Source organism: Lipophrys pholis, assembly GCF_963383615.2.
Source record: "Lipophrys pholis genome assembly, chromosome: 8".
Lineage (NCBI taxonomy): Eukaryota > Metazoa > Chordata > Actinopteri > Blenniiformes > Blenniidae > Lipophrys > Lipophrys pholis.
The window spans coordinates 17,961,021-17,986,696 of record NC_137630.1 but is presented as its reverse complement, the minus strand read 5'-3'; the positions used below and the strand labels follow the sequence as shown (position 1 = coordinate 17,986,696).

The following is a 25,676-nucleotide window of genomic DNA, read 5'->3' as shown; positions in this document are numbered from 1 at the left end:
CACACACACACACACACACACACACACACACACACACACACACACACACACACACACACACACACACACACACACACACACACACACACACACACCTCAAATGAAGGCTGCAGAACAGCCCTGATAGGTAAAATATACAGTAAGACACCTTTCTGAAAAAATACCCCCTTCCAAAAAAAAAAAAAAGAAAAGATAAACAATGCATAGACAAATAAAGAATGTTTAAAAAAAAAAAAAACAGTAAACATAAAAAAAGACAAGATTCTTTGTCATTGGCAGACAGAGTGACAAATCTGTTGGCCAGTTTACATTGCGATGATTGTTGAGGACATTCAGATAGACGTTATTGCCAACAAGATATCATGGATAACACTTACCCACCCAGAAAGAAAGAGATTCCTTTTTTCAGACACTCTGAAAAAGAGCTAAGAGCTTCCATGAACGTCGAGAATGTACAAACGATGGACATTGTGGCACGGCTTCGATGATCCTCGGTTGAATGAACGTTAGAAACCACAAGGCAGACATGCTTGGCTTTAAAACGTTGCATTTTTTTTTTTTTTTTTTTTTTAAGTTATACAAGTGAACCAACTGCACGTAAAACACATTAAATATTGAGAGAGAAAAGAGAAAAGAAAACAAGTCGGCTGTTAACAGCTATTCCAGTCGATCTGATTAGGTTGTTGTTTTTTTATCATTTCTAAAGAAAAAAATGTACTTAGAAAGTTTAGTTTGTCAAATTCATTGGAAAAACAAACATAGAATCTCTGTGCTACATATCAAAATGTAAGTTTATTTTTTGCAAATATCCCAATGATAATAGTGCAAGAGATGCAGTACAGTCAGAAATAGCACAGTTCTGATGTTTGGCTTCACGTTTGTTCAGATGCAGGTTGTTTCAAAATTAAAGTATGTGTGACTTTAAGAACAAAGAGCAACTGCTGATGCAGTTAAGAAGCGGCTCGTCTTCAGTTTCCACCGTCTTACTGATTATCCGTCATTAATGATGCTTTTGAGGAAACAGGGCGTCAATTCTGTAAACAATAAATTACACTACAAGCTCATCTCTTTCTTTAACGGCTAATTTCATCTTACAGATAAAAAAAAAAATAAAAAATACAATTGGCACACTTAATTCATTTTCCAAACGATCTGTACAGGATTAAAAAAAAAAAAAAAAACAACAACAAAAAACTGAAGGTTTTACATTTTACAATGACCCAAAACCAGTTATTTGTTTGGGGAGGATGTGTTTCATGTTTGATGCGAGTATATCTGGTAGTGTCTTTAACTCTGACGCTCTCCTCTGAGAGGACGGCGACCTTGCACTTTCGACAGCCTCTGGTTCAAAATAAAGCAGCAGAGCAACAAGTGGGGGCCTCATTTATAAACACACAGAGCAACAAGTGTTTCATCTCTGCATCCCATCGATCAGGACGTCACACCGCTCATCCTGGTGCCGTGTGTTTCAACCAGGCCGCCGGGATTTGATACGACTTCATAAAGATGTGCAGTAAGTGAGTGCCTCCGCCACATTTTTCAAGACACCATTAACTGTCAATACCTGGCAGTTTCACAGTAGTGTGTGTTTTTTCTTACAATGAATGCAAAGTAGTGAGCCTCCTCTGTTAACGAACTGTGGAAGTCCTGGGCGCAGTCAAAGCTGCTCTCTGGTAGTTATTTCTGTACCATTATAAGGAGTTCTGGTCGAGAGAGGTAAGCTTGCTAAAGCCTGTCAGGGACAACAGGATGGACAGAGGACGGGAGTTAAATGCCTTGTTGTCATTTACATGCAGATCGTGCGGACAAGATCAAGTATTTATTATCCTTGAACAGCTTAAAAAGCCTTTACTGAAGAATTTGGAAGCCAGGTGTTTCTAAGTGCACATCGACACTCCACATTTGCCAAATTATCTGTTTAGAAGAGAATATTCGACTGTACTGTTGTTCATCATCTCTTTAAAGACCAACCTGCACGTATGGAAGTGTCGACGTGGAAGAATAAACAGATACAGCAGCAATACAGTGACTTCTTATCCATTGTTTTTCTTTTTTACCGACTGTCAGTCCACAGTGTTTTCTGCATGCAGGTATTTGTAGCTATGAAACACAGATCAGATATCCTAACCTGTGTGTATTGTGTATTCATAAATGAGGCCCCCCTCCCCTCAATGGACAACACAAATGCCTTTATAAAACAAGTAAAATTTTAAAAAGGGAGGAAAAAAGATAATAATTCAGCCCGATTAGGGTGGGCAGAAATAATTAAACATCTCTCTTCTATCACACACTCATCTCATCATCTCACTAGCTGCTTGACCACAACTGTATTTCTCTTTGCTTCAGTCAAAGGCCGACTGGTGGACTCCTCCAGCGGCCGCAGCAGATTCAACACGTAACACTGCCTACAGCCTCAACAAGGACAAAACAGTACAAAATAAAACCGAACCAAACCACCCTCCATCGCTCCCTGCCAAATGGAAAAAAAAAAAAAAAAAAAAAAACTATTTTTGATCATCATCCACACAATCTGAGTGTTTTCTCCTTGTTACCAAGGCTTCAGCCCACAGTGACTCACTTGAGTGCATCTCAGGTGATGATGGCGTGCCGTCGTGTGCGAGGAGGAGTCGGGCTGGAAAAGGCCGGCTGGAGAGCGAGGTGGATCACCTCTGAGTCTTTTCCCCTCCTCCTCTGTCCCTCCCGGGCATCCCTTTTCTCCTGAGCTCATCAGTGTCGTGTTTGTGGAGTTTCATGTTGCAGTGGATCACGTGCAGGGCGGGACAGGGTGTGTGTGTGTGTGTGTGTATTTGTATGCGTGTGTGTGCGTGTGTGTGGGTTTGTGTGGGCGCGTGTGTGGGAGGGGGCCAGGGTCACTGTCGCCGATCCTCCGTCTCTGACCGCGAGAACGCCATCACTACGTCCTCTGCACCTGTGGAACCGAGAGGGAAACACGGGAATGATCAACAGAACAAAAAGGGATGTGCAGCTTTTCATAGAAAATCACAGCACGTAAAAAGGTTTTTTTGTTTTTGCTTCAGAAGAAAAAAACTAATCATCAATGCCATAAAAAAACTATATACAATGCAATAAAAAAAAGCTTAAATTCAATAAAAGTGTTGTTAGAGTTTTCTCTGTTTCATAACAAAACATTCAAGAAAGCAGCATTTGCAGACCATGAAGTGCGATTTTGCACACATTTGTTCACACATTCAGAATTTCATGAGGACGTTTGGAATAAAACAAGAACCCAACACACCAGCTTAAACAAGTGTTGTACTGTATCACAAAACATGTGTGTGTTTCCTGAATCCAACTGATGTTGGGATCCTCCCGATCCCTCTTTCTCAAAACCAATTTCATGATTATTTCTCATATATTTAAAAAAGAATATGCTGCATCCAAGCAATAATTCTGGACAGGCGGATCGTTAATTTGTGCATGTGTTGATTATGCTCGTATTATTTGGCTGAACAACAATAGAGAGCTGTGTATCATCTGCATAACGCCACGTTTAATTAATTAAATAACCACGTGTTAAGTGATAATCAACAACTAATGTGACTGTGAATTTAGTTTGAGAGGACGAGGGGGAAAAAAACCAACCTAATAATTACATGCATAACAAGCTGGAGGTGAAGTTGTGCAGGACTGAAGATGATACCAAGTACTTGCACGTGGTGGTGGTGGTGTGTCAGAAAACACTAAAGATTAGAGGCAACCTGCAGAAACCACACAGGTTAATGGCGTGTCTTCTGGACAACGGACATCTGAAAGGGTGAAGCAAAGAGTTTTGTGACTGCGGCTAATGGAGGACGTGTCGGAAGCAGGGGAGGAAATGTTGCGTCAGTGTGTCTGGAAGTGAGCAGCGTGCAGCCAAAGGTCCAGTTATAAATACTAATAGAACGGCATCGCTTCAAAAGACGAGCCTGGCGGGGATGTGCAGACATCGGCCTCAGAGCCGAATGCGAAATATCAGACGACCTTTTGATTTGACTTTATAAAACACAAAGTAATGATTCAGGAAGAAATACAGAAGAAAAAGAATTCAAAAAAAAAAATTCAGAAGTAATAAATTATTGAGAAGAAGAATAAAATCATAATGAAAGAGAAGATAAACTTTCAGCCTCTTAGGCCAAAGGTTGAACTACTTCTGCAAATAACATTACTTGGAAATATCTACCGATATTTTGTGACTGTCATTTTCGTAAATACTTCACTTTGAATATCAAGCACTGTTTAAAAGGAAGAACCCATGTAATCTGGATTTTCACAATGCAAACTTTCGATATTGAAGCCGCTGAAGCAACACTGAGCTGAACAGCCTCACATGAGAGCAAGACGATCCCCGACGGGACCTTCAGTGTGGAGTTTGCATGTTCATGTGCCTCGGACAAAGTGCTATAGAAGACGGTCACCCAAGCATCTCTGGAGCTCCTCCAGAGGTGGACTCGGTCTAATCTACTGTGTTCAGGGATCCACTTCCCTTTTCTGACTCGAGGCTGCACTGACCCGTCTGAATGCAGAGTGAAAAGCCGTGAGTTTCCTACACGTTTTGAACTGCACTCGTCCAAATCGAATTCTAGTTCAAAGTGAGGAAGCGAGACGGTTTTTCTGCAGGTCCTCGGATCCTGTCAGAATCCTGTAAATCCTGTCAGCTGTGACCACAAAGCCGCCGGGGAAAACCCCCCGCCGTGAAAATCCTTTGGGTGCATGCAGGTAATTTCACCTGTTGTGTGGAAAGCTGCCGCCCGCCACGGCAGAGGCCCGGCGGGGTTAGTGTGGCGCGCCGAGCGGCCCGCTGACAGCAGCGTCCTGCTCGGCCCTGATAACAGTCACATTGGAGGCTCCGATACTATTCAATCTATTCTGCTGCAGCAGCAAAGGCTGCCAGGCGCCGGATTTTCTGAGTCAACAACACCAGATTCCAGCTGATGATATTAAACTCACTAAGCCGAGGAGCGGAAGAAGAAGAAGAAGAAAAATAAATAAATAAATCGATGGTTACAAAGCAGAAGACACTAAAATAATGTATAGAACACAAAGTGGGATTTCTTTCTCTTCTTTTTGTGCTTCTGTCAGATTTACCAAGTTAATGAGGACTGAGTGATAATTACAGCCTCCTCTGGGTTGAGTCGACTAATGAACCCTGCCTGCTCCACAATAGCACTTTGTCATCTGGCTTTGGGTGAACAGGGAATCGTTCATCAGTCTGTGGCCGACTGTGACTCATTGAATCTTTTGGGCCGGCCCACACCTGCCAAGACCGCCCTGTCTTTGGAAAATGAGCAGATATTTCCGGTATTGTTTATTTTATTTCATGCTACTTAATTCTGCTAATCATTGCCGCCAGTTAAAAAAAACCTCTAATATTATGTAATGTCATAATACTTTTAGATTTTCATAACTTTTCAGCTAAATTCATAAAGAGTTAAACAAAAAACTCAAACAAATTCAAATTTTCAGACATATATCTGTCAATCTTAAAACTCTAACGGATAAAACGCACTGCGATTGATCATATTTTCTATGTGTCATCATTAATTTAGTTGAAATCGATCTAGATAGAAAAAAACAAACAAAACAACAATAATGACAAAACCTTGAAGCTGTAGAGAAAACTGATCCAAAGTGAGGGGTAGAAACAAAAAGGGGGCACAGGTGAAGTCCAGTGGGTTTAACTCTCAACAAAGAGAAGGGAACATGACACCTCAGTGAAAATAAAGCACGATCATGTTGTGATATAAATACTCCTGACATGCAGGAAAATGATCATTAACACTGAGCTTCACACCTTCACTAATGTTTGAGAAGAGTTCCTATCAGCACTTTGTGCGAAGCTGCTATAAAAAGCTGTTCTTTGCTGCAGCCTTGAGGAACTTGTTAGATTTAATTATTGTGGGGATATGAAAGTAGGCCAGAGACTGAGCTTCCACATGTATCTGGCACAAAAGGCGGACCCCTCCTCATCAGACTGCACACTGGATTGTGTGTTTGGCTATCGCTCTGGGAAAATAATTAGCATGTTTCTGAATCGCATCCAGGTCATCCCAGAGCTGGGTAGGATCAAGACTTTTTGAGGGGGGGGAGGGGGCAATTTAGTATGAACTTTCAAGTGGCTCTTCCCCCAGGAGCTCACTGGTTTACTAAAACTCCGGCTGCCGCACAGAAAAGAGCCGACAGGATGAAGCAGCACCGGGAGAGGAATCTGCATTCAGAGCGGTATGAAAATATTGGCAGAGACAAGCTATTCTTCTAGTTAATAACATAAATCTCATCTGCTCAGAGACAGTACAGAGGGATAATGATGCTTGAACAAGAGACAATTATGTAACTTCGCTTCGGAGGAAAGCAGGTCTGAATTACACTTCTGCTCAACAGCGCTGCTGTTCAAGATCATGTTTTTGCCGCAGCAATTTGTGATAACACTCATTTGTCTCCATAAACAGCAGGCGGATTTATTTTTGCTGCTGCGTCAAAGCGTCCATCCTCCTGTATCGGGCAGTTCAGTGCAAGGACACGGAGCAACTTGAGCCAAAACATCAGCAGATAGTCTCCCGAAATACATCCACTGAGCTGAGTGGATATCTGGGCTATATCGGAGCACTTTGCCTGAGAGTCATGTTCAGGCCTCGCCCAGGCTCTGTCTCTGTCTCTCTCTCTCTCTCTCTCTCCAAGGCCAACACGATGGAGGTCCCTCAACGTTGTTGCCTAGCGACAGATAAAAATCAGACTGCATCATCAGTGTTGCCGCCTATGAGCAAAGAGCATTTGGTTCCTTTTTAATGCGGCTCTACATCCGGCCATTCTCTTGCCCTCTCCTCCCAGCCACCTCACCCTAATCCAGACGCTCTCCTCTCCCCACCTCCTGATGGGGCAAAACAACACAACTCCGGCAAACAGACATAAAGGCTTGGGTTTGTCATGTATCCGTGGTGACAAGGTGTAACTGATCGACCATAGATCTAATCAATATGAGTGATACTACTTAATCTAAAGAAAGCAGGGCTGCCCAATTCTCAGAGCGCGATGGAGAGTGAAGGTCACGTCACAAACTTACTCAAGGTCAAACGCAGCATATATTCTCGGGTAGAGTAGTACATTCGGGTAAATGACACACTTTCCAAAGATTTTCACATCAAAGGAGTTTTTTTTGCTGTTGTTGGGAATGATAGTATAATAGAAGTATAATCAGAGGCTTTACAAGTTAAGTAGAAAGGTCTTTAGAAATAGCCCTTCATAATTTTAATGTATTTTAATTACGTTTACATTATATTCAGCGAGCAAAATGTGTCTTTCTAAAAATAAATGAAAATCTTTGAGTGAAATGTAATACTTGAAAGACATACTTCCTTTACATCCAGAATCACACCCTTCATCTAATCCCTCCACTGATTACACCCTAGTCACATCCGGGAAATATTCATTTATTTATGAGATATAAAACAGCACCTCAAGATTTGAGTTAAATGAAAGACACATTTTACGAGCTTAATTATCAGTAGGGACCATGGCTTCACCCCACAGACAGCAGCCACAATAAGAACATCAGTGTACACATGTGAACACACTCACTCAGCCTTTCTTCTCACTTCTTAGAGACCATAAATCAATATGTGGCTCGCCTAAAATTAAGATCAAAATATGAAAGCTCCTCTGAAACCTCTTGGGAGGAGAAAGCTGTGAATCAATCCAGAGGGAGTCTGTTTGAAGTCGGAGGCACAAAAGCTCGAGCATCTCTGCAGACTGAACCAGACTCCGTATGATGAACGCTGATGGAGCGCCCACCACACTTAAGGTCACAATCTGTGCGGGGTCAGCTGAGGGGATAAAGAAGTAAGCCCCCACCGCCATTCAAGAAGCAACAGGAGGGGGGGTCCAGGTCACAATGTTCACCAAACACTGTCACTTTTACTTTCACTCAGCATCAATGTATTGTTTTTATCCACCTAGGAAACTTTGTGTCGTCAAAAGACAGGCTGGAGCTGTAATTCTTCATTGGAGCAATACACGCTGATATAAAGCTCAAAGATATGTCTATTAACCTGAACCACATTCGACTAGTCTTGATTAAGATCTTTTTGCTGCTAGTTGCATATTTATCAAAAGCAATTAGTATTTAAAAATAATAATTAAAAAAGCAATTTTTGAGAATTTCTATTGATTCTTTCCTTCTATCTTAAAAGCAGAGTGATTAAAGAGAGCACCGGAAATCTGTGTGTCAGATTTGTTAACAGCTTTATTATTGGATTTAAAATAAAAAATATTTCTATTTTCCCATTAATGGATTAAGCAGGAAAGAAGATGGATGGATATATTTTCCTATCTTGCCGACTCCCGGAAACATTTGACACGATGACGAGAGAGTATTTAAGGACAAACTCAAGCCTCGGCGTGTCCACGAATCAAGTCAGGTACTTCATAAATCTCAGTGTCTGATTCACTCTGCAATCAGGATCAAGAAGAAGAAAGAATCAATACTTGGCTGGACGAAACGACAGTGGGGTCTTTTCACTGTGTGACGGCAGCTTTTACTTGAGGAGGCATGTTTAGGATCGACATCATACTAAGACTGAGAGACGGACAGAAAGAAACAAAATGGTGTATCGATTGTGTCCGGCTGCAGTAATATCTCAGTGCAGGGAGGCCGTGTGTGTGTGTGTGTGTGTGTGTGTGTGTGTGTGTGTGTGTGTGTGTGTGTGGGATGGGAACAGGACTGAGACATCACACTCGGACTGTGTAATTAGCACTCCAGCTTTGCCTTAAGGCCCCTTTAATGACACCTGCTCCACTCTGTGCATGCAGCACGTCACAACAACACCAAGGCCCTCGGGGAGGCTAAGCCGTCCGGCAACGCGCTAAGGCTGCTATGGCAACCCGTCCTCTGGCTCCGAGAAACTCTGTGTGAAGTGATACTATGTCAGCTAAAGACAATTCATAGTTTACTACTCATACAGTGTCACAGAGAAGTCCAACCATTATAATTATATATATAATTAACGTTAAGAGACATTCGTTCAAGCAGAAACCTCAAGCCTGAATCCAGATTTTATTTATTGCAGCATTGTTTAACTCAACAATCCCACAATACTCCACTGTGCCTCCAAAGTCAAGCTACATTAAGGCATTTTTTAACAAGCATACATGGGAGCAGAATAGAGACAGAAAACCCCAGATCTCAAGCCTTTGGCTGATATTTTCTCTCCAGCTTGATTAAAATTTCAAAACAAAAATCTGCATTCGCATGTATGTTAATCAGCCAATTAAAACCAACTGAAATGCAAATGCAGTGAGCCATTAAACAAGTGAAGTAACAGTGGTAATCCACACTTATATAGCTATGTCTTGCTTTGTACAAGAAGCAGAAAAATGTTTGACTGCGAAGAAATGTGAGGGAACAATTCGGTCAAATCAGACGTGATGGAGGACGATGCTGCATTAATCAGATGGCAGCAACCTTGCAAATTAATTTCCTCGTTAGACTACGGTATGTTGAACTAGTAACCCCGGTAATGTTTTCCACTTAGCACATTAGCATCTGTGTGTTCCTGCTCTGACACATTCATTTATTATCTCACCACAGCTCAGCCTAGGCTAAAGAGAGATCGATACATGAACGTTCCTTCACTGCGTCATCACGGCCCAGAGCGCCCTGGAAGCATGTCGCCACACGATCAACGAGGGCGTGTGTGACACGTGACACTATTGCTCCATGCCGGCACCCTGGAGGATGCTGGTGTCAGAGCCTCCCACATCAGCATGTTTAAACTATGCTCAATTTCACACTGCTGTGGCTAAATGGATCGGATTTACACACTCAGGAGGGCAAGAAATCTCTTTGGGTGGGCAAATCTGAACTCTACGAGTCCCTGCAGAGGCACTAACCGATAAACCTTCTGATTTGAACAATATTCAATGCATAATGAATGAGGATTTTTTTTCACAACACGGACATGCACGACAAAGTCAGTGCAAGTCAGAGGCTGGAACTTCGTCATAATGTTGTAAAATGCATTTTATGTGCACTGCTCGCACTAAACACTTTAAATCCATAACTCTTCATAAGACACACACCAAAACATGTGTAAATTGAACATTCTAACCATAAAGTATGGATGATCACTTATTTCAAGAATTTCAAGTATAAAGATGCACATTTTACAATGGAGTATCTTGCAAAGTGGTGTAAAACTGCCCAAAATCAGTTGAAGTAGAAGTCGCCTATAGATTATCAAATACTATTGTTCTACAATAAAATGCATTATTCAACCCCTATAAAAAATATATATAAACAATACTACTAAAATAACACATCTCAATTTGCACTATTGTTCATTTACATATTCCAGATTTTGCTATAATATAGGATGGCTTGTGGCAACATCAGCAGGAACTATAAAGACATACTCATTGCAGAAGTTGCCAAATATGGTTATTTATACCGAATACAAAGTCACATATTACATAATCGAGAAAATTATTATAATATTCTTCCAATCCTTTCAGAATCTGCACGAGAGGCGTCTGTCGTGCTGCTGCAGCATGTGATGGTGAACGGGAACAGGCAGTACTGACGCTACACACGGCAGGGTGAGTGGAAATCACATCCACTGTCATAACAAAGTGGGAACAGGATGAACCACAAAAAGATGAGCAGAATTTAACCACACACCCCTGTAGTCTATAGTTGTCTGGCAGTAGAATAACAGATTTAAATGCATTAAACTACAATAACCTTTCATCAACGTGCCTGGATAAAATTCAAGCAATCACTGACCGCCATTTTCCACTGACATCAAATTCACTGGTTTTCAATGGTAATTTGTTGTTTGAAGTCTATTTCTGTGAGTGAACAATTTTGCCGTAGCATGATAAAACATTTCCTTTCATCTATTTTCTACCTGATTAGCATGTCTAAATGAGATCAAATAGTGGACTTCCCTCTTCACGCAACCAAACCTCTTTGCACCACCTCAAAGGAGCCGAAGTGTACCGATACCTACAAACTGCTGTCCTTCAGCGCATCGTTGAATATTTAAAACCGATTAACTCTCAGCCCTTACTGTGATGCCTAATCACAATACCTCAGACGAGCTGCAGACCGCAAATAATTCATTGGCACACAGGGGAAGTGGCAGGCTGCCAAATGACACTAAATGTGTCTGTTTTTGTGATGTATAATGCATACTCAGAGCACCTCTCACCAGTCATATCCTTCTATAATTAATAAGGCTCTTCCTCACTGAATTGACAGAGCAAAGACATGGAGTCCTGTATATACTAAAGGGCATGAAGCAAGAGGGAATAAGTGCACGCAGTGCAAACTGACAGCTAGTCTGTAGATTTCAAAGCAGCCCCCCCCCCCCCCCCCAAAAAAACCATATAATAAATTATTGAATAAAAATTAGTATTGATCTGTCAATGTGGATGCTGTACTTTTCATTAAAACCATCTCATTTAATGCAATGTTTTACATTCTGCCGCTTGATAAAGAAGCACAGTGTAAGAATAATGAGATGTGCTGGGTCTGTGATACAGTGATCGCCATTACTGTCTTATCGCTGCATGCCACACTCATCTCAGATACATTTTACAATGTAGGTTGAAAAAGAAAAGAATTTCAAAAAACATTGAATACGACAAAAGGACAGAGTCCTTGCACCTGCAACGTGTATCCTGAGCACCTCTGAATAATGATCTCACCCTGCGTTACAGAAAATTATACAGCTTTCAATTCAAACATGATTGCGCTGATTGTTCCTCTGCAGCGGAAGGACACCGACAAGGAGACCTGACACATTACTGTGGGTGAAGCGTCACAAGCAATTTTCCTGACTTAAAGCTCCCCTGGGGGCCAATATCATCCACGACGAAGCACGTCGTGAGCGGCAGCCGGTTTAACGCACCAGCAGCAGAGCACCTGTCTGACAACTGTGTTGCTGGACTCTGTGGAGTCTGGAAAAGAGCAGATAAGTGTACATAATAAAGGAAAAAAAAAAAAAAGAATCAACAATTTACTGCCGCTCTCTCAGGTGACTGCAGTGTCTTTCCACATTGATTTGGTTTACTGCAGCACCCTCTTGTGGTCTAAACTGTGACAACTTGCAGCAAGGTTCTACAAAGCCCAACACTGCCCTCTTGTGTCCCTAAAAAGCATAACCATCATATAAAAAAACCACACACACTTTCATTAAAAAAAGTGCTTCAACTACATCCATGGACCATAGCAGGGTTCATAGTGAATCTACCACAATATTCTTCATATAGATCAGCTGTAGGAAGCAGTGGTGAAGCCATGGACACACTCATGCTGAGGATGAGTCACTCGTTTTCAGCCAGAGCACTTTGTGAGTCATCTCGTGGCACTGGTGGGCTGCTGAGTCGGCTTCAGTGCGTATTCAGGGAACCCGTTTAGCCTGCTGGGGCTCAGATGGGATGGGAACACTGTGTGTGGAAGGATTTTCTCTTGTTTTCAGAAGCACTTTTGAGACATGTCGGGCGGTTTTCCTCGGCCATTGTTGTTCTAATGCATTTCCTACTAACGTGCACACATGTTCCCATAGTTCTTGAGTGTAATTAACAAACAGAAATAGAGAAATGAATATAAATGAGATGAAAATTGCAACAATATCCATGGAAATGCCCTATTAATTCCCAAACAAAAACAAAGACTCATTGGCATGGTGACTCTGAATTTCCGTGTGTGTTTCAGACACTTACCCTGGTCTATGTTGTGCTGTGGTAGCTGGCTCATCTGACTGTGGACCACACCTGCGTAATTTCGGAGAAAAGCCTCTTCACTCGGTGTGAGCTGAGGGGGAGTAAACAAAATTACTTTATAGTAAGTCGGTACGAAAAATCCATAAATTAGACGCATCATTGTATAAGCCGCAGGGTTCAAAGCGAGTGGGAAAAATTAGCGACTTATACTCTGGAAATTACGGTAATCCTATATTTTCACGTTGCCCTCGGGGGGGAAAATAGCGGCCCACCCCGATCTATACAATGGAATAATGTTTTCTGGTCTATGGTCGTGATGGCAAGGTTAACTAGGGGCAAATGATGATGCATGACTGAGCTATGTGAAGACTGTTAGGAACAAAAAACAAGTGGGTGTTGGGCACTTTTAGTATCATCGAGTTAGAAAACTGCTCCATGAGCTTGAGGGGTTCAACACCGGGTTAAACGATATATCAACCTTAACTGAAGAAACAACATATACAGTAAATAACCTGCTGGTACCATTGGAAGCCTTTACATATTTTTTAAAAGATATTTGCTCACGAGTGATTGCTCGTGTTCTCACCATGTTATACTTTAACAATTTAAACTTTCCTACATGTAGAATTATGAGTTCACAGTAGATTTAAAATCCAGGTAAGAGCAAGGGAGAAATAGGAACACGTTAAAACTCATTAGCGTCTGGCCGAAGGGTCCGTTGTGCATCCTGTAAGACCCATAGAAGGAGAACGACCTTCGCCTCCAGTGCTGTTCTCCTCCTGAACTCTAAGGGTTTACAATAACTTTAAGCTTTGTGCAATATTGTCTCGTGCAATATCACAATGCCGTCATGTGCAATTTCTGCCATGTCATTGTTAGACACTTACTGGTACTTTTAACATTTACTTTACACTGTGAAATATTACCACTCTGCAACATTCGGCTGTTCACCCTGCTGTTTTAATTGCTGCTTTAATATTCCTGCTGTTTTATATGTAAAATAGTGCCTTAACTACCTCTGCAGTAACTACTCATACTGTTACTGTCAGCAGGCCTGCTACTGTATACAAGCTGTACATAATCTAATTTATTTTTCTTTCTCTTTTTAATGTGCCACTCTTGCCCTCATAATTGCCCCTCGGGGGTAAATAAAAGTTTTTTCTGATTTTGATTCATTTCGGCTGTTCCAGAGTCTCCGCGTTGCGAAAGGTCAGGATTTAACCCGTTGCTCCACCAGAGGGTACTTACAGCACAATTCACAAAGTTAGTCTGGTTCTTACAGGCACACAACAAATATGCAGTTTGCCATCAAAGCGATGTTTTTAGGTTTAGTTGATTAAAGTTATTTTTCAAGATTCATCAAGTAGTTTTTAATTTGTCTAGATTATCTTGTGGCGGGTCACGTCTATTAGTTTTGTTTTGTGTGCCCAGGTTGAGCTTGGCGGCCTTTATGTGTGGAGTTTGCATGTTTTCAGTGTGCTGAGTGAGAAACAGGGAGTATATATTTCTAAGTGTTTCATTTAAAAAAGTAAATAGAATTTTACCCCATGTCGACCAAACCCCTATATTTGGTAAATTACACATTGCTTTAAAGCTAATTACACAATCTTACACAAATAAATAGCAGTGTCAACTATTGAAATAGATGCTGCTTATGTGAAGCTTCTTCAATTAGCAAAATGTATGAAAATACTTCTGCTTTATAGTACTCATAGTAACATATACACTGCTGTGGTTTGGAAAATCAAGGTTCATTTCAGTCTGGATATCAGATGGATGCATCTTACCTGAATATGATCACAGAATATTTTGTGGAACAGTTTAATGACAAGTGTACACTCAGTTAAAGGCATTTTTAATGAAATATGTGGTCAGTTTGACATTTTCTAACAAACTCTACTACACACAAATGACATAAAATGTAGTTTCTTATAATTGACTTTGAAAAATATTTCAATGATAGCTCTAATATGTTTTATTGATTTGATGTTGAGAAATTAAGTTGACTGTTTTACATTGAAAGATAAGGAAATGGTGCTGTATTTTGGAAACAGACTTTCAGTGGTTGTCCTTTGATGGACTGGTGATCAGTCCAGGTTGTATCTGGCTTTCACCCAGTCAGCTGGGATCAGCTCCAGCACTCCAGCAGACCTCTGTTAGATAAAACTGTGTGTAACATGGAAGGATGGATGGAATCAGAAGTGACGCTAGCTTCCACATTGCCCTTTATAAACATCAAACCTGCATGACTCTAACGCTTTCTGGGCCACAGGCAGTGGAAACCTGCGTAACAACCGGTGTTAATCAAAAAGCTGCACTTACATTTGATCCCATTTTCTTTAGCATGAGCAGGACCCGCACTTTCTGTTGGATGTACATGTCTTCAGGAGACTTCCCCGGGGCCTCCTCGCGGTTCATCCCCCCTGCTCCTGTGGCTCTGGACACATAAACACATCCGCGTTACACAGGCGCTGTGAAAAGTCACAGCTACACAAACATTCAGTGTTACTCGAGGGTAAAGATACTGAAACATTGCACTGTTAGAGTCATGCAATCACACTGACCTCAAGTTGACAGTATGAAACCAGTAAAAATTGGAAACCAAGCGAGATTGGAAAATTGCTTCAACTCACATTATATGCATTGACATCTTTAACACAAGACAGACTATTATACATTATAGTTATAACACATAAGAAAGTGACTGCACACATTCTGTATATACTCCCCGTGGATGTCTGAACTCCTTTTCCAGCTCGTCTCAGTAAAGTCACAGTCCAGGTTTGCTACTTCACAGCATCATTAATTTTGCATGGCAGTTTTCGCACAGATCTCACCCCTGCCTGCTTCCATCTCTTATTCTCCATCTAACTAATGACCTATTTTCACTGTCAGTCTGCAGAGATGCGAAATATAGGCAAAGAGGGAGAAAAGGGGGGAGGGAAAAGGAGGTGATAAAAGAAGCTGCCAACGCTAATGCAGGCGACAGAAAAGGGATAGGTTCCGCTGTGATAGCGTGCACACATCAAGGTCGCCTGTTGTCACATTAGATCCCGTTTACCGTGCGATAAGACGAGCCATGCAGCGTGGCTGGGTATGCAGCCCAAATTTGCTGATTGAGAAAGCTAAACAAGCAGGAGAAATAATTAACGCAAAACTGCAAAATAAATCTTTGAAAAGCACAAGTGTGGTCAGAAAGAAGGAGAATCACTGGGGGGAATATCAGTATGCAAGACAGGATTTGTTCCCCCTGAAGGAAAGTCGACCAAAAAGCCTACGGGAGCCTCAGTGACTATGATAGTTCTGGCAATTTATTTAGGCCTCTTATCTATACAAAGGACCACTAATGCATGTTGACAGGCCGTTTGATGTAGGGTTATATTTAATTGAGGAGCAGGCTTGCTGTCCCCCCTTCCCAGAGCCCAGGGGAGAGAGGATGAATGGGGTACCGTTGGCCATTGGCTGGCATTTGGTTGCCACTGTGAGCATGTGGATTTATCCTGATCAGAGCAGCTGGAGACCATGCTCCTGGCTATAGTCTTTGTAATTACAGGAACCTTTGCTGGTTGTTTTTCTGCAAACCACTAACACTTGACTTTGTCCTCTCGGCTTGGTTTCAGCCACAGAAAGCCGTGACAGGACACCGAACAGGGAGAGACGAATACATCAGTTTTTCACTTCGACCTGCGCGTGAGGCGTAGTTTAATTGGAGAGCTGCAGAAGACTGAACGCAAGACATGAAAAGATTGAAAGAGCTTGCTGGTGTCAGTTCAGTCGCTCAGTAAACCTTCAGGGGATTGGTGGTGGAGGAGTGTGAATGTCTCTGGGTGGGGGTAGTGATGGAAAGGGGATGCTGGTGGAGAGTGTATGAGGGGGGGGGGGGGTCTTTAGATCAGCTGCAGTGACACGTTTGATCACGTCTCCGAGCTCCTCACTTCAGACAAATGGGAGAGCTAAGACTCCAGGCAAAAAGACCCACCAGCAAGGCGACGCGCAGCATGAAGAATGGTGTGAGACTCAGGGGCGGCAATACACCGGCCTCAGAAACACACTGGAAAGAAATCCGTCAGTGCCAATGACTGGATGAAGAGCAGAGGATGAGGAGAACGACTGAAGAGCACAATTACTCTAATTGCCAAAAAAGTACCATCTTGTCTTGAGATCTTTGAAGACTGAAAACATACCACCAAGACCCATTAATATTCAGACGTAGTTTGGGACTCAACAACGTAACCATTCCAGCGTCTGCTACAGGACATACGGCTGCAATACTCAACATTCATCATCTGTATAAAAAAGGCCCACTGCTTTCATGACTGAGGCATTTCAGATCCTCTGATGTTTGCTTTTGAAGTTTGAAAACTGTCCATATTTAGCACCCTATCTGCCCAGGCTTCTGACTGTCTCGAAGGCTGCAATTTGTTTTTGTTTTTTTAAACAGTCTGAAAAATTATTTTATTTTATCCTCCTTTCATAACAATACCTGCAGCGAAGAACAAACACACACAAAATCCCACAGGAAGAATCTGTTGAAAGTAGAAACAAGGTGGAATTGCAAATGTGCTGTCATGACATGTTTGTTAGTCACTTGAAATAAAAACAGAGGAAAGGGAAAAGAGACATCCCATCATTTTTCTACATTTCTCCTTCTTCTCCTTTAGGCTGGAAGGGGCCAGAATGACTAATTTGTAGAAGACTATTTTGGGCAGCAGAGCAGCTAAAGAACTGGAATAATTACAGTTCTGGGACTCAGTGAACTGGATCACAACATGTATACAACAGTGATTAACATTGTGCATTTTGTTATGTAATGAGTAGTTTCATGCATGCAATCCTGCTGAACAAACTAGCTTTTCAGCCATGTTTATAAATTCCAACCATCAGGCAGATGGCACACGGGTACCTGGCACACAACACATGGGACAATGCGACAGACATAACCTTTCAGGCGGTTTACAGTGGATTACAACATTTAAAGCCCCACAGGGTAAAGGCCAATTACTGTTGATTTCAACACAAATATACATATTGTGCGAATAGTCGTGTGAATCACCAGTGGATTTTCTATGAAATCTTTAGAAATGTTATTTAGCGTCAATTATCGCAGACATTACAGCCGTGACCTAAAATATCTACGTGTATTTTAAGCCTTTCTTTGTTCAAATAAATAAACCTAGTTTATGTGAAAAATGAATACGCAAGAAATTCTATGAGGTAACTTCACAAACAGAGATAGAAAACAAAGCAAAGCTCTACATTAAAATAATAATGATGACTACCTTTGAATGTCTTCAAAGCACCAGATCTCCACAACGCACTAAGAGTGTCGGTAAACTCGTTGGGCTTCGTCTGCCCAAATGTAATCTCAGACTAAAACCATGATGTTGGAATCAGAGCTCTGTGGGGGGTGAAACAACCATCTGCTGGACATGCTCTTTTAGTTTCTAAATCTTTATGAGCCCGACGGTATGTGTGGGTTGTTGGTATGTTGCAGATTGAATCTCGGAACAATCGGACATGATACTGTGTGAAGGGTATGTTTCTGCAACGTCTTCTGGTGCGAGGGCTGCAAGGTGGTGTCGTGGTTTGCATGTTTGCCTCATGACAAGGGGGGGTACCTTGGCTTCACTCATTTTAAGTAGGGATCAGTTCCAGCGTGCTCCAAGTTGGATGAGACATTATAGAAGACGGAGGGATGGGTTCTGGCTGGGTCTTTCCTGAGGGTCTCTTTAGTAATGTAGTTGGTGGTCAGGACACCATGAAGCACCATGTCTGGCTCCTTTTGATGGAAATGTGCAGTAGGTCCACGCCTGAACTCCTCACCCTCTGCAACAATTAGTCCAGCTACTTTATTATACCAGAATTTTAAATCGCAAGGAACTGCTCACTGCCCAAAGTCCAGGTCATACTGTGAAATTATTATTCCCAATTCTAATAATTTCTATTTACAAAAATCAACCTTTGAACTTGTAATGAACCTCCACTATGCTTTCATGTTGCTTTTGGTCCAGTTGGGGGTAACTGCACAAGTCTGAAAGCCCTCTTTGACACATCCCTGACGGAAGATAAACAACCAAAAAGATTCCCTTTGTCATAGCATAGATTCAAGGCCACTCTCGTACACAAAGGTGGCCATTCTCATTGTTTTGGCACTGAAAATATCCCAACGTAACAATCAGTGTGACAGTGATGCTACACCCAAACAATAGCTTGCAGATTCCCAGAGAGGTAAAACACTGTGAGCTTCTGGACCTTCTTTTCTTTCTCTGTACGTAAATGCTACTAGAACAATGCCTCAATTGTTTTGTTTCATTTTACTATTTCCTGAAGGCATCGGCATCATACCTGAAAGATGTTATTCTGCCATTTTGGTGCGTGTTGTTTGGATGTCACCTTTGATTCAGTAGAGGGTGACATTGTGGAGTCAAACTCATCGTCAAGTTTATGAAATCTAAATTACAGCGTGTAACAGTTATTAAAGATTTAAGATTGCACAGTTGGTATGAGGCTTTAGTGAAGTGACATAACTTTTTCTGCCCACTATCGGCCAATACTATTGATCATCACCTGTGCTTCTAAAGGAAGGTCAGCTCAATCCATATTTTTTTATGTTATGCTTTCATTATGGGCCACATCCCAGCTTTTTTTTGGCCAGCAGCATTGTTGTTGTTTTTTTTGGGGTTTTTTTATCAACTGTATGGGTAAGGTATGAAAGTAAGCAGCTGCATGCCACTGCCTCCAGAAATCATATAGCATTTAGAAATATGTTCTGGGCACTCCAACTGGTTTTGGTTAACTATCTGTCCACTTGGCATGGTATATGGATGGAGTGAAACAAATCACCACGGCAACCAAGAAGATAAGAGTGAAAATGTCCCTGCTGAGCTTCGATATGTCTGAAAGACATAATCATAATCGAGACAGAAAAGCTTGTTTGTGGGAGCAGAAGAAGCGGACACTGAATGTTGCTGTTGGCAAATGTTTGGATCACTTCACCGGAGGCTCTGTAGGCTTTTGTTGACCAAGCTTTAGTTAAAGGAGTTCACTGTCCAGCTGTCACATCTACAAAATGCAGTTGTAGCATTTTTTTCTTTAATCTCACTCAAACATGCACATGAGCTACATGTGCACACTCCTGCTAGAAAATAAGACACATATTATGCACAATTGTAAGCAAACCGGTGCACAAACAAACCCAGCAGACTGCCAATTTCTCAGCAAAATGCAAAAGAGCCCAGACAACAGCATCTCTGAAATTACAACAACTCAGAAACATTGAAAAATGTTGCTGTTCCAGGACGTCCTCCTAAGTAGTAACTTTCCTAATTATTATATGACATCATCAGTATACACTAACCCTATTAAGTTGCAAAGACAAAGACAATATCACAAATAACCATCTTGACAGCAAAAAACTAAACTATATATAGTGTTCAGATAGAAACTATGTTGTGAGTGCTCTACTGTGGTCATTATCACATTACGCCAATATACATGCTCATCTGTGTACATGTCCTAAACCCTTTGAAGGACCACAATAAGAATGCTGTCAGCCTCCTTTGTGTGTGCATGATGTTAGGTTCTCGAGGTGGGCTGGCTCAACACTAATCCCCCCGAGGGATGCTCAGCCAGCATCAGACACACGCGGGTAATATTCCAGACGTAATCAAAGGCTTTTCTTTAATGCTGATCGAGGCCCTAATCCCCCACTCCTCTTTCCTCTGCCGGCATTGGGCTCTCGTCAGTGTTGTGATGTTAGACTGAGCTGAGACATCAAGCTCTGCAAAGCTCTGTGAGCGGCACTGCTAAACCAAACCATCACCACACCGAAGTGAAACTAAAGTAAACTTTCAAAAAACAAAATGACTCAAGTGCCCTTCCAATTTATAATCTGTACACATGGAAGAGGCATAGGTTTTGGGAATATACAACACAAGTCTTTAACGTATGTTTTTTCCCTGTTATTTGCCTGCAGCAACTTCTAGGAGCCAAAGATGATGTATAGTCGATTTTTACAATATTTCAAAACACAGGCTTTATCTTCTTACAATTTTGCAATATTTCAAAGAAATGCAGCAATTCTCCTTAGAAATACTAAAATAAGCAATTCCACGTTCAACACTCAAGAAGATCAAATAGCTCAAACTGTCAAATAGCCTCCTCTTTGCAAAACATTACTCAGCGTAGGTGGGCTTGATTGTAGTATTATAATACGAGAACAGTAATTTAGCCTGTTTTCCGTAATATAATTAGTCACATACTGGGTAATTGTATCAATCTAGGTAATCGTATACAATCCTCTCCTTTGTTTAATGTGAAGCTTAAAATGTGCTTGAATATATAATCAAATTATTTATAAACAATATAGTCATTACAGTCAAAAAGACACTGATTCGCAAGTTTTGCTGACTCTGTCATGAAAGTGAGTGCAATTTTTGGGGTGACCTAAATTTCAATACAGCTGTCGACGTGAGCAACGCATTGGGATAATCTGTCGTCATGTGTTACCATATGATTCTCCGCCATCACAGCACATGGCATGACACTGGATATCTAACACAGTGTAGATGGTGTGAACTGACTCAATCTATTGGCACAAATACTCTTTAAGATATCAATTTGTATCCTTTTAAAATGAGAGCATGGGAATAATGATTGATGCACTGAACTGCTATGTACAAACAAATATTCAACTGCCTCCCCACCCAATGAGTCATGCTCAGTCAAAGTCTGAATAACAAGATATAAAATCATATTATGGGTTATAATAACTTGTTGTGACCTCAGTCCTCACTAAAGCTGGTGTTAAGTGTAACAGCGCTCCAGCAGTCAGACTTGCTGCATTTCAGCAACACACCGTCACAAAACTGCAATATTTCATTATTACACATTCAGCAATGTCACATTACAAAAAACATACACAAGTCTCTGCGGGCTGCATTTCTTGGGTACAACTGCATACAATGCAGAACATTACTTCAGCCCATTGCAGGACCTGGCTGTGGCCGCACACTGCAATGAGGGTCTGCTGCCAGGGATTACAGCATGCAATGTGATAGGCCTCCACATTTGCTGAGGGGTCAAGAGGGGCAGAGGCTGCCACAGTGCCCCGGCCTAGTCGCACATTCACCCTGGTTCACTGTTACTGTCTCTGGACTCGGCTGCTCACATGACGCACAGTGTCCGATTTACAAATCACATTCCTACGACAGTCACAATTACAGTACACTGGACTCAGAGGTCAATGGCCTCTGTAGAAAAGGGGAAATCCAGAGTTAGAGGAAGGAAAATAACATTTGTTTCAGTTCTGGGATGCTCCAACATCCCAAGCAAATGTGTGAGTAACTAAAGTAGGCTCCAAGCCTGGCGTGGCTGCCAGCTTAGCTGCCAACAACCTGGCTGGCGTGTTTCTTGAGAGCAGCTGTGCCACTGCAGGTACACACATGCGCTACACACCTGTTCCTACAGATGGCTCATCGTGTTTGGAAAACCATTACAACTATATATATGAGAGGACAGAACAGCAGCAATCTTATACAACATGGAAGTTTACCAAAATAACAATTTTATAATGCATAATACAACAAGAACTGAGTCCTCAGCACTGCTCAGCAATAAAACGGTGTAGAAATGAGCTCAAGTCCTGACTAATTTGATAATTAGTATGTCTGTCAGACACTAAATTTATCAGTTTAAAAGGTCTATATGTCGTCTGATGCCAAATTTCCAGAGTCTGCATCCAAATGTTGAAACACGTCAGAGTCTGTGACGCACGATTCAGGTGCAAATCACAAGAGACACTCTGCAGCACAATTTGAGCTTCAACTTGAAATCTCTTTCCTTGTCAGAGCGCCATTGTTTTTCAAAATTTCCAAGCTAGTCTGCTTGTCCCTTGTTAGTGGTGGTGTTTCCATTCTAAGTTGGGGATGATTTATAATGTAACATGTTCGCTGTTCATTCAGCTGCCAATCAGAACAAGACATCTGAAGTCAGGTAGGCTGCTTCCGCACACACTCCAATTCTGGGAAACACAAACATTTAAAAATCTAAATTGATATTAGACTTTTTTTTATTTTTTTTTTAACTACATTATTATTGACCAACCTTCAGAATCACGTACAGTATTTTCTGTTAATAGCTTCAGTACAACAAAATAAACTAGTAATTCTGACCATAACACTCATCCCGTCATCCACACATGCAGGAAATAAGACTGGGTGATATGGCCCAAAAGTCATAACTCAAAATGTTTTTGTCAACGTGCCGGTATATGATATAAACTCGATATTCTGAAGCACAGGCACTTTTATTAACCAGCTGCACAGAATAAACATGTGAATTCCTCAAAAAAAAGGTGGGAAAAAAAGTGGCATGTATTGAAAAAAATATATAAATGATTGTGACGGGAAATGTAGCAACTCTTTTAAACTAGTATTTTAATGCAAAAAGCTAAAGATATAAACAATATTGTTTTTTAAATCGAATTCAGGAAAATCTTGATATTTCATAAATTCCGATATATCACCCAGCCCCAGCAGGAAACCTAATGAAAACTGTCTGACACCAAGAATGACTCCCTTTACATCAGGGCAGCCTGGAGTCCTGCAGAGACGAGCAGACAGCGCAGGCCAGAAAGGCTCTGACTCGGACTCCCTTTTTGTCTGCACGCTGTCGTCTCCTCACATGTACAGTGTTTACAACAATGGCTACAGTATTTGGGGACAATGGTGATGAACTAGATTGTGAAAACATGATTGATAAGTAGGTCATGTCTTGTTGTCACCATGTGAGGCATGAACTCGAACAATCCTCCTGAACTGTACAAGCGTAGTTCATAGCTGTTTCTGGGTGTGATCAAGTGTTCTTTGACCAGTTCTATCTGTGCCACTTTAAGCTGACCGTGCTTCCAACGGGGCTATTTCATATCGCAATATTTGATCATATGTAATATGAATTTTGATAAATGTAAAACAACTGCTGTTTTCAAGTTCTTATAGTAAAACATTTAATAATGTGAATCACATTACCTGAATTTGCTGTGCTCTCCTTTAGCAGTAACTTAATGCCGCATGCTCGACTGAATAAATAATTTTCATCTGGGCAGCGATCACAAAGCATCTAAGCCTACTGCTCAGGGTCTCTCAGAGGGAATTGAAACAGAAGCTGCAGCCTTAAGCTGGTCCCTCGGGGGTTTGGCGAGAAGATTTTCAAAAGAGCCAACGTCAGGCAGACCACGCAATTCCGATTTGACCACACGTAGATGAGATATGAGCTCAGAGTAATACAATGTGGTATATTTCACAGAAATTTGATTTCGCCTGATGACGTTGTTGAAATACATATAATACAAATCACGGAAGAGAACAAGATAGTGACTGCGTTGATTTCTTTAAAACCAGTAGAAAAGACATGGCAGTCACATGGTGGTCTCTGTCAATTCGAGCAGGTGGGTAAGTCAGCGGCTCTAGAGTTACACTGTCAGACCACCACAGGCTTCTGTGTGCTCTGGGTCATGATGACAGAATGACATGTGCCGTGCCACACACCGAGCGAGCGATCATGAAATGAACCAGCCATCCCCCCCTGATGATGACATCCCCTAGGGGCTAGAGAAGCAGCCACTGAAGACCACCTCCACTGTGTGTGAAGAGGCAAGTAAGAGAGGTAAACTCGTGGTATTGACTGCTGTCAAAACCCCAGACTGCCTGGGTGATGTGCAAACTGAGGCGGGCTCGACATACTGTGGTCTACAACTAAACCCATCAGTTTGAGGAAGGATTCAGTGCGATTCGCCTGGAACCAACTGGCTGCAGCACTCATCAATGCTGGGTGCCAGCTTCGCCACTGCAAAGGGGCTGTCATCTATCTGACATGCTGTGGTAGGGGTGGAAAGCAGACACAGTCAAAAGCAGGGTGGCACAATGCATCCATGGGTGGCAGCATCCAAAAATAGAAAACCATGTCGGTGACATGTGCAAAAAAGCAAACTCGGACATGAAAACCTCTTTTGAGAGCAAGGGTTGGAGATGCAAGCATTTCAATGAGCTCTTCATCTAAGCATTGTCTTGACTGGATGGTTTAAAAGCGCCTGGACTTTAAAAAACTTGTGCATTTAAAAGCAGATGACAGAGATCTCCTATTAAAGAGACCTGAAGTACAGGATTGTCAACACGAGTCGAAACGGACACGACTGTTAGCTAAGGTTTCTAAAGACATATATAATTAATTTTCTATTTTCTAAATGAAGAAAAGACCTTTTCTCCTTAGAGAGAGCAGACTGAGACCACCGGGAGCAGTTCTCTCCTCCACATGACTGGACGGTTCCTGTTGTGATGGACGCAGACTGTTCCAACTGTAGCAGGGCTCCCGCTAGCAAGCGGCGAGCCTCCGGAGGCTTTTCGCCCAAAATCTGAAGCTTCACCCGCCGCGGAAAAACACGCACACCGTCAGCTTGGTGACACGAGAGTCGCCCCTGTATTTATTTGGAAACACGTCTCGTTTCGCCGCCGCCAAAGCGGCGCTACTCTTTGTGAAACGGCCGGTGCTAACGAGCGGAGCTAGCAGGCTAGCATGCCCCAGACAAAAGCCTGAATGAAGTTCCATCCAGGTGCCGCCGCTCCGCCGCGGACGCCGGGAATCAAACACACCGAGCGCCTCCGCGAACCCCGCACAGGGCGCAACACGGCGGGATGGAAACACATGCCAGGGATAGGCGCTTACCCCTCCTGGTCCAGCTTTACTTTCTTCTGTGCTCTGTTTGAATGGGGTGTTGTTGTAGGAGGGCGTCCTGTTCCGGGGTCACATCCCTCCAGTCGGCACAGCTACGGCGGACTGACTCAACGCACCGAGCCGCCTGCTGGCTGCGCAGTACCGGGAGAGGCCACTGGGGGCGCCGGCGGCTCTGCCAACACTGCACATGACCAGAAAGGATCTACTCTCATGTACAGTATAACTGCAAT

General features: G+C 42.1%; 1 protein-coding gene across 1 annotated transcript; it reads right to left on the bottom strand.

Moving 5' to 3' along the window:
* Positions 1-571: 571 nt before the first annotated feature.
* On the bottom strand, positions 572-25,676 carry ctnnbip1 (catenin, beta interacting protein 1). Its single transcript, XM_080470545.1, has 4 exons — positions 25,438-25,676; positions 15,040-15,154; positions 12,718-12,808; positions 572-2,929 (listed from the first exon to the last, which is right to left on the bottom strand). The coding sequence occupies exons 2-4, from the start codon at positions 15,133-15,135 to the stop codon at positions 2,871-2,873; spliced, it is 246 nt and encodes an 81-aa protein (XP_080326671.1). The 5' UTR covers positions 15,136-15,154; positions 25,438-25,676; the 3' UTR covers positions 572-2,870.

Coding starts and splice junctions, on each gene's coding strand:
- ctnnbip1 (XM_080470545.1), bottom strand. CDS start 15,135: ATGAACCGCGAGGAGGCCCCGGGGAAGTCTCCTGAAGACATGTACATC. Junction 12,809..15,039: donor TAAAGAAAATGGGATCAAAT/GTAAGTGCAGCT, acceptor ACTCCCCCTCAG/CTCACACCGAGTGAAGAGGC. Junction 2,930..12,717: donor ACAGCACAACATAGACCAGG/GTAAGTGTCTGA, acceptor TCGGTTCCACAG/GTGCAGAGGACGTAGTGATG.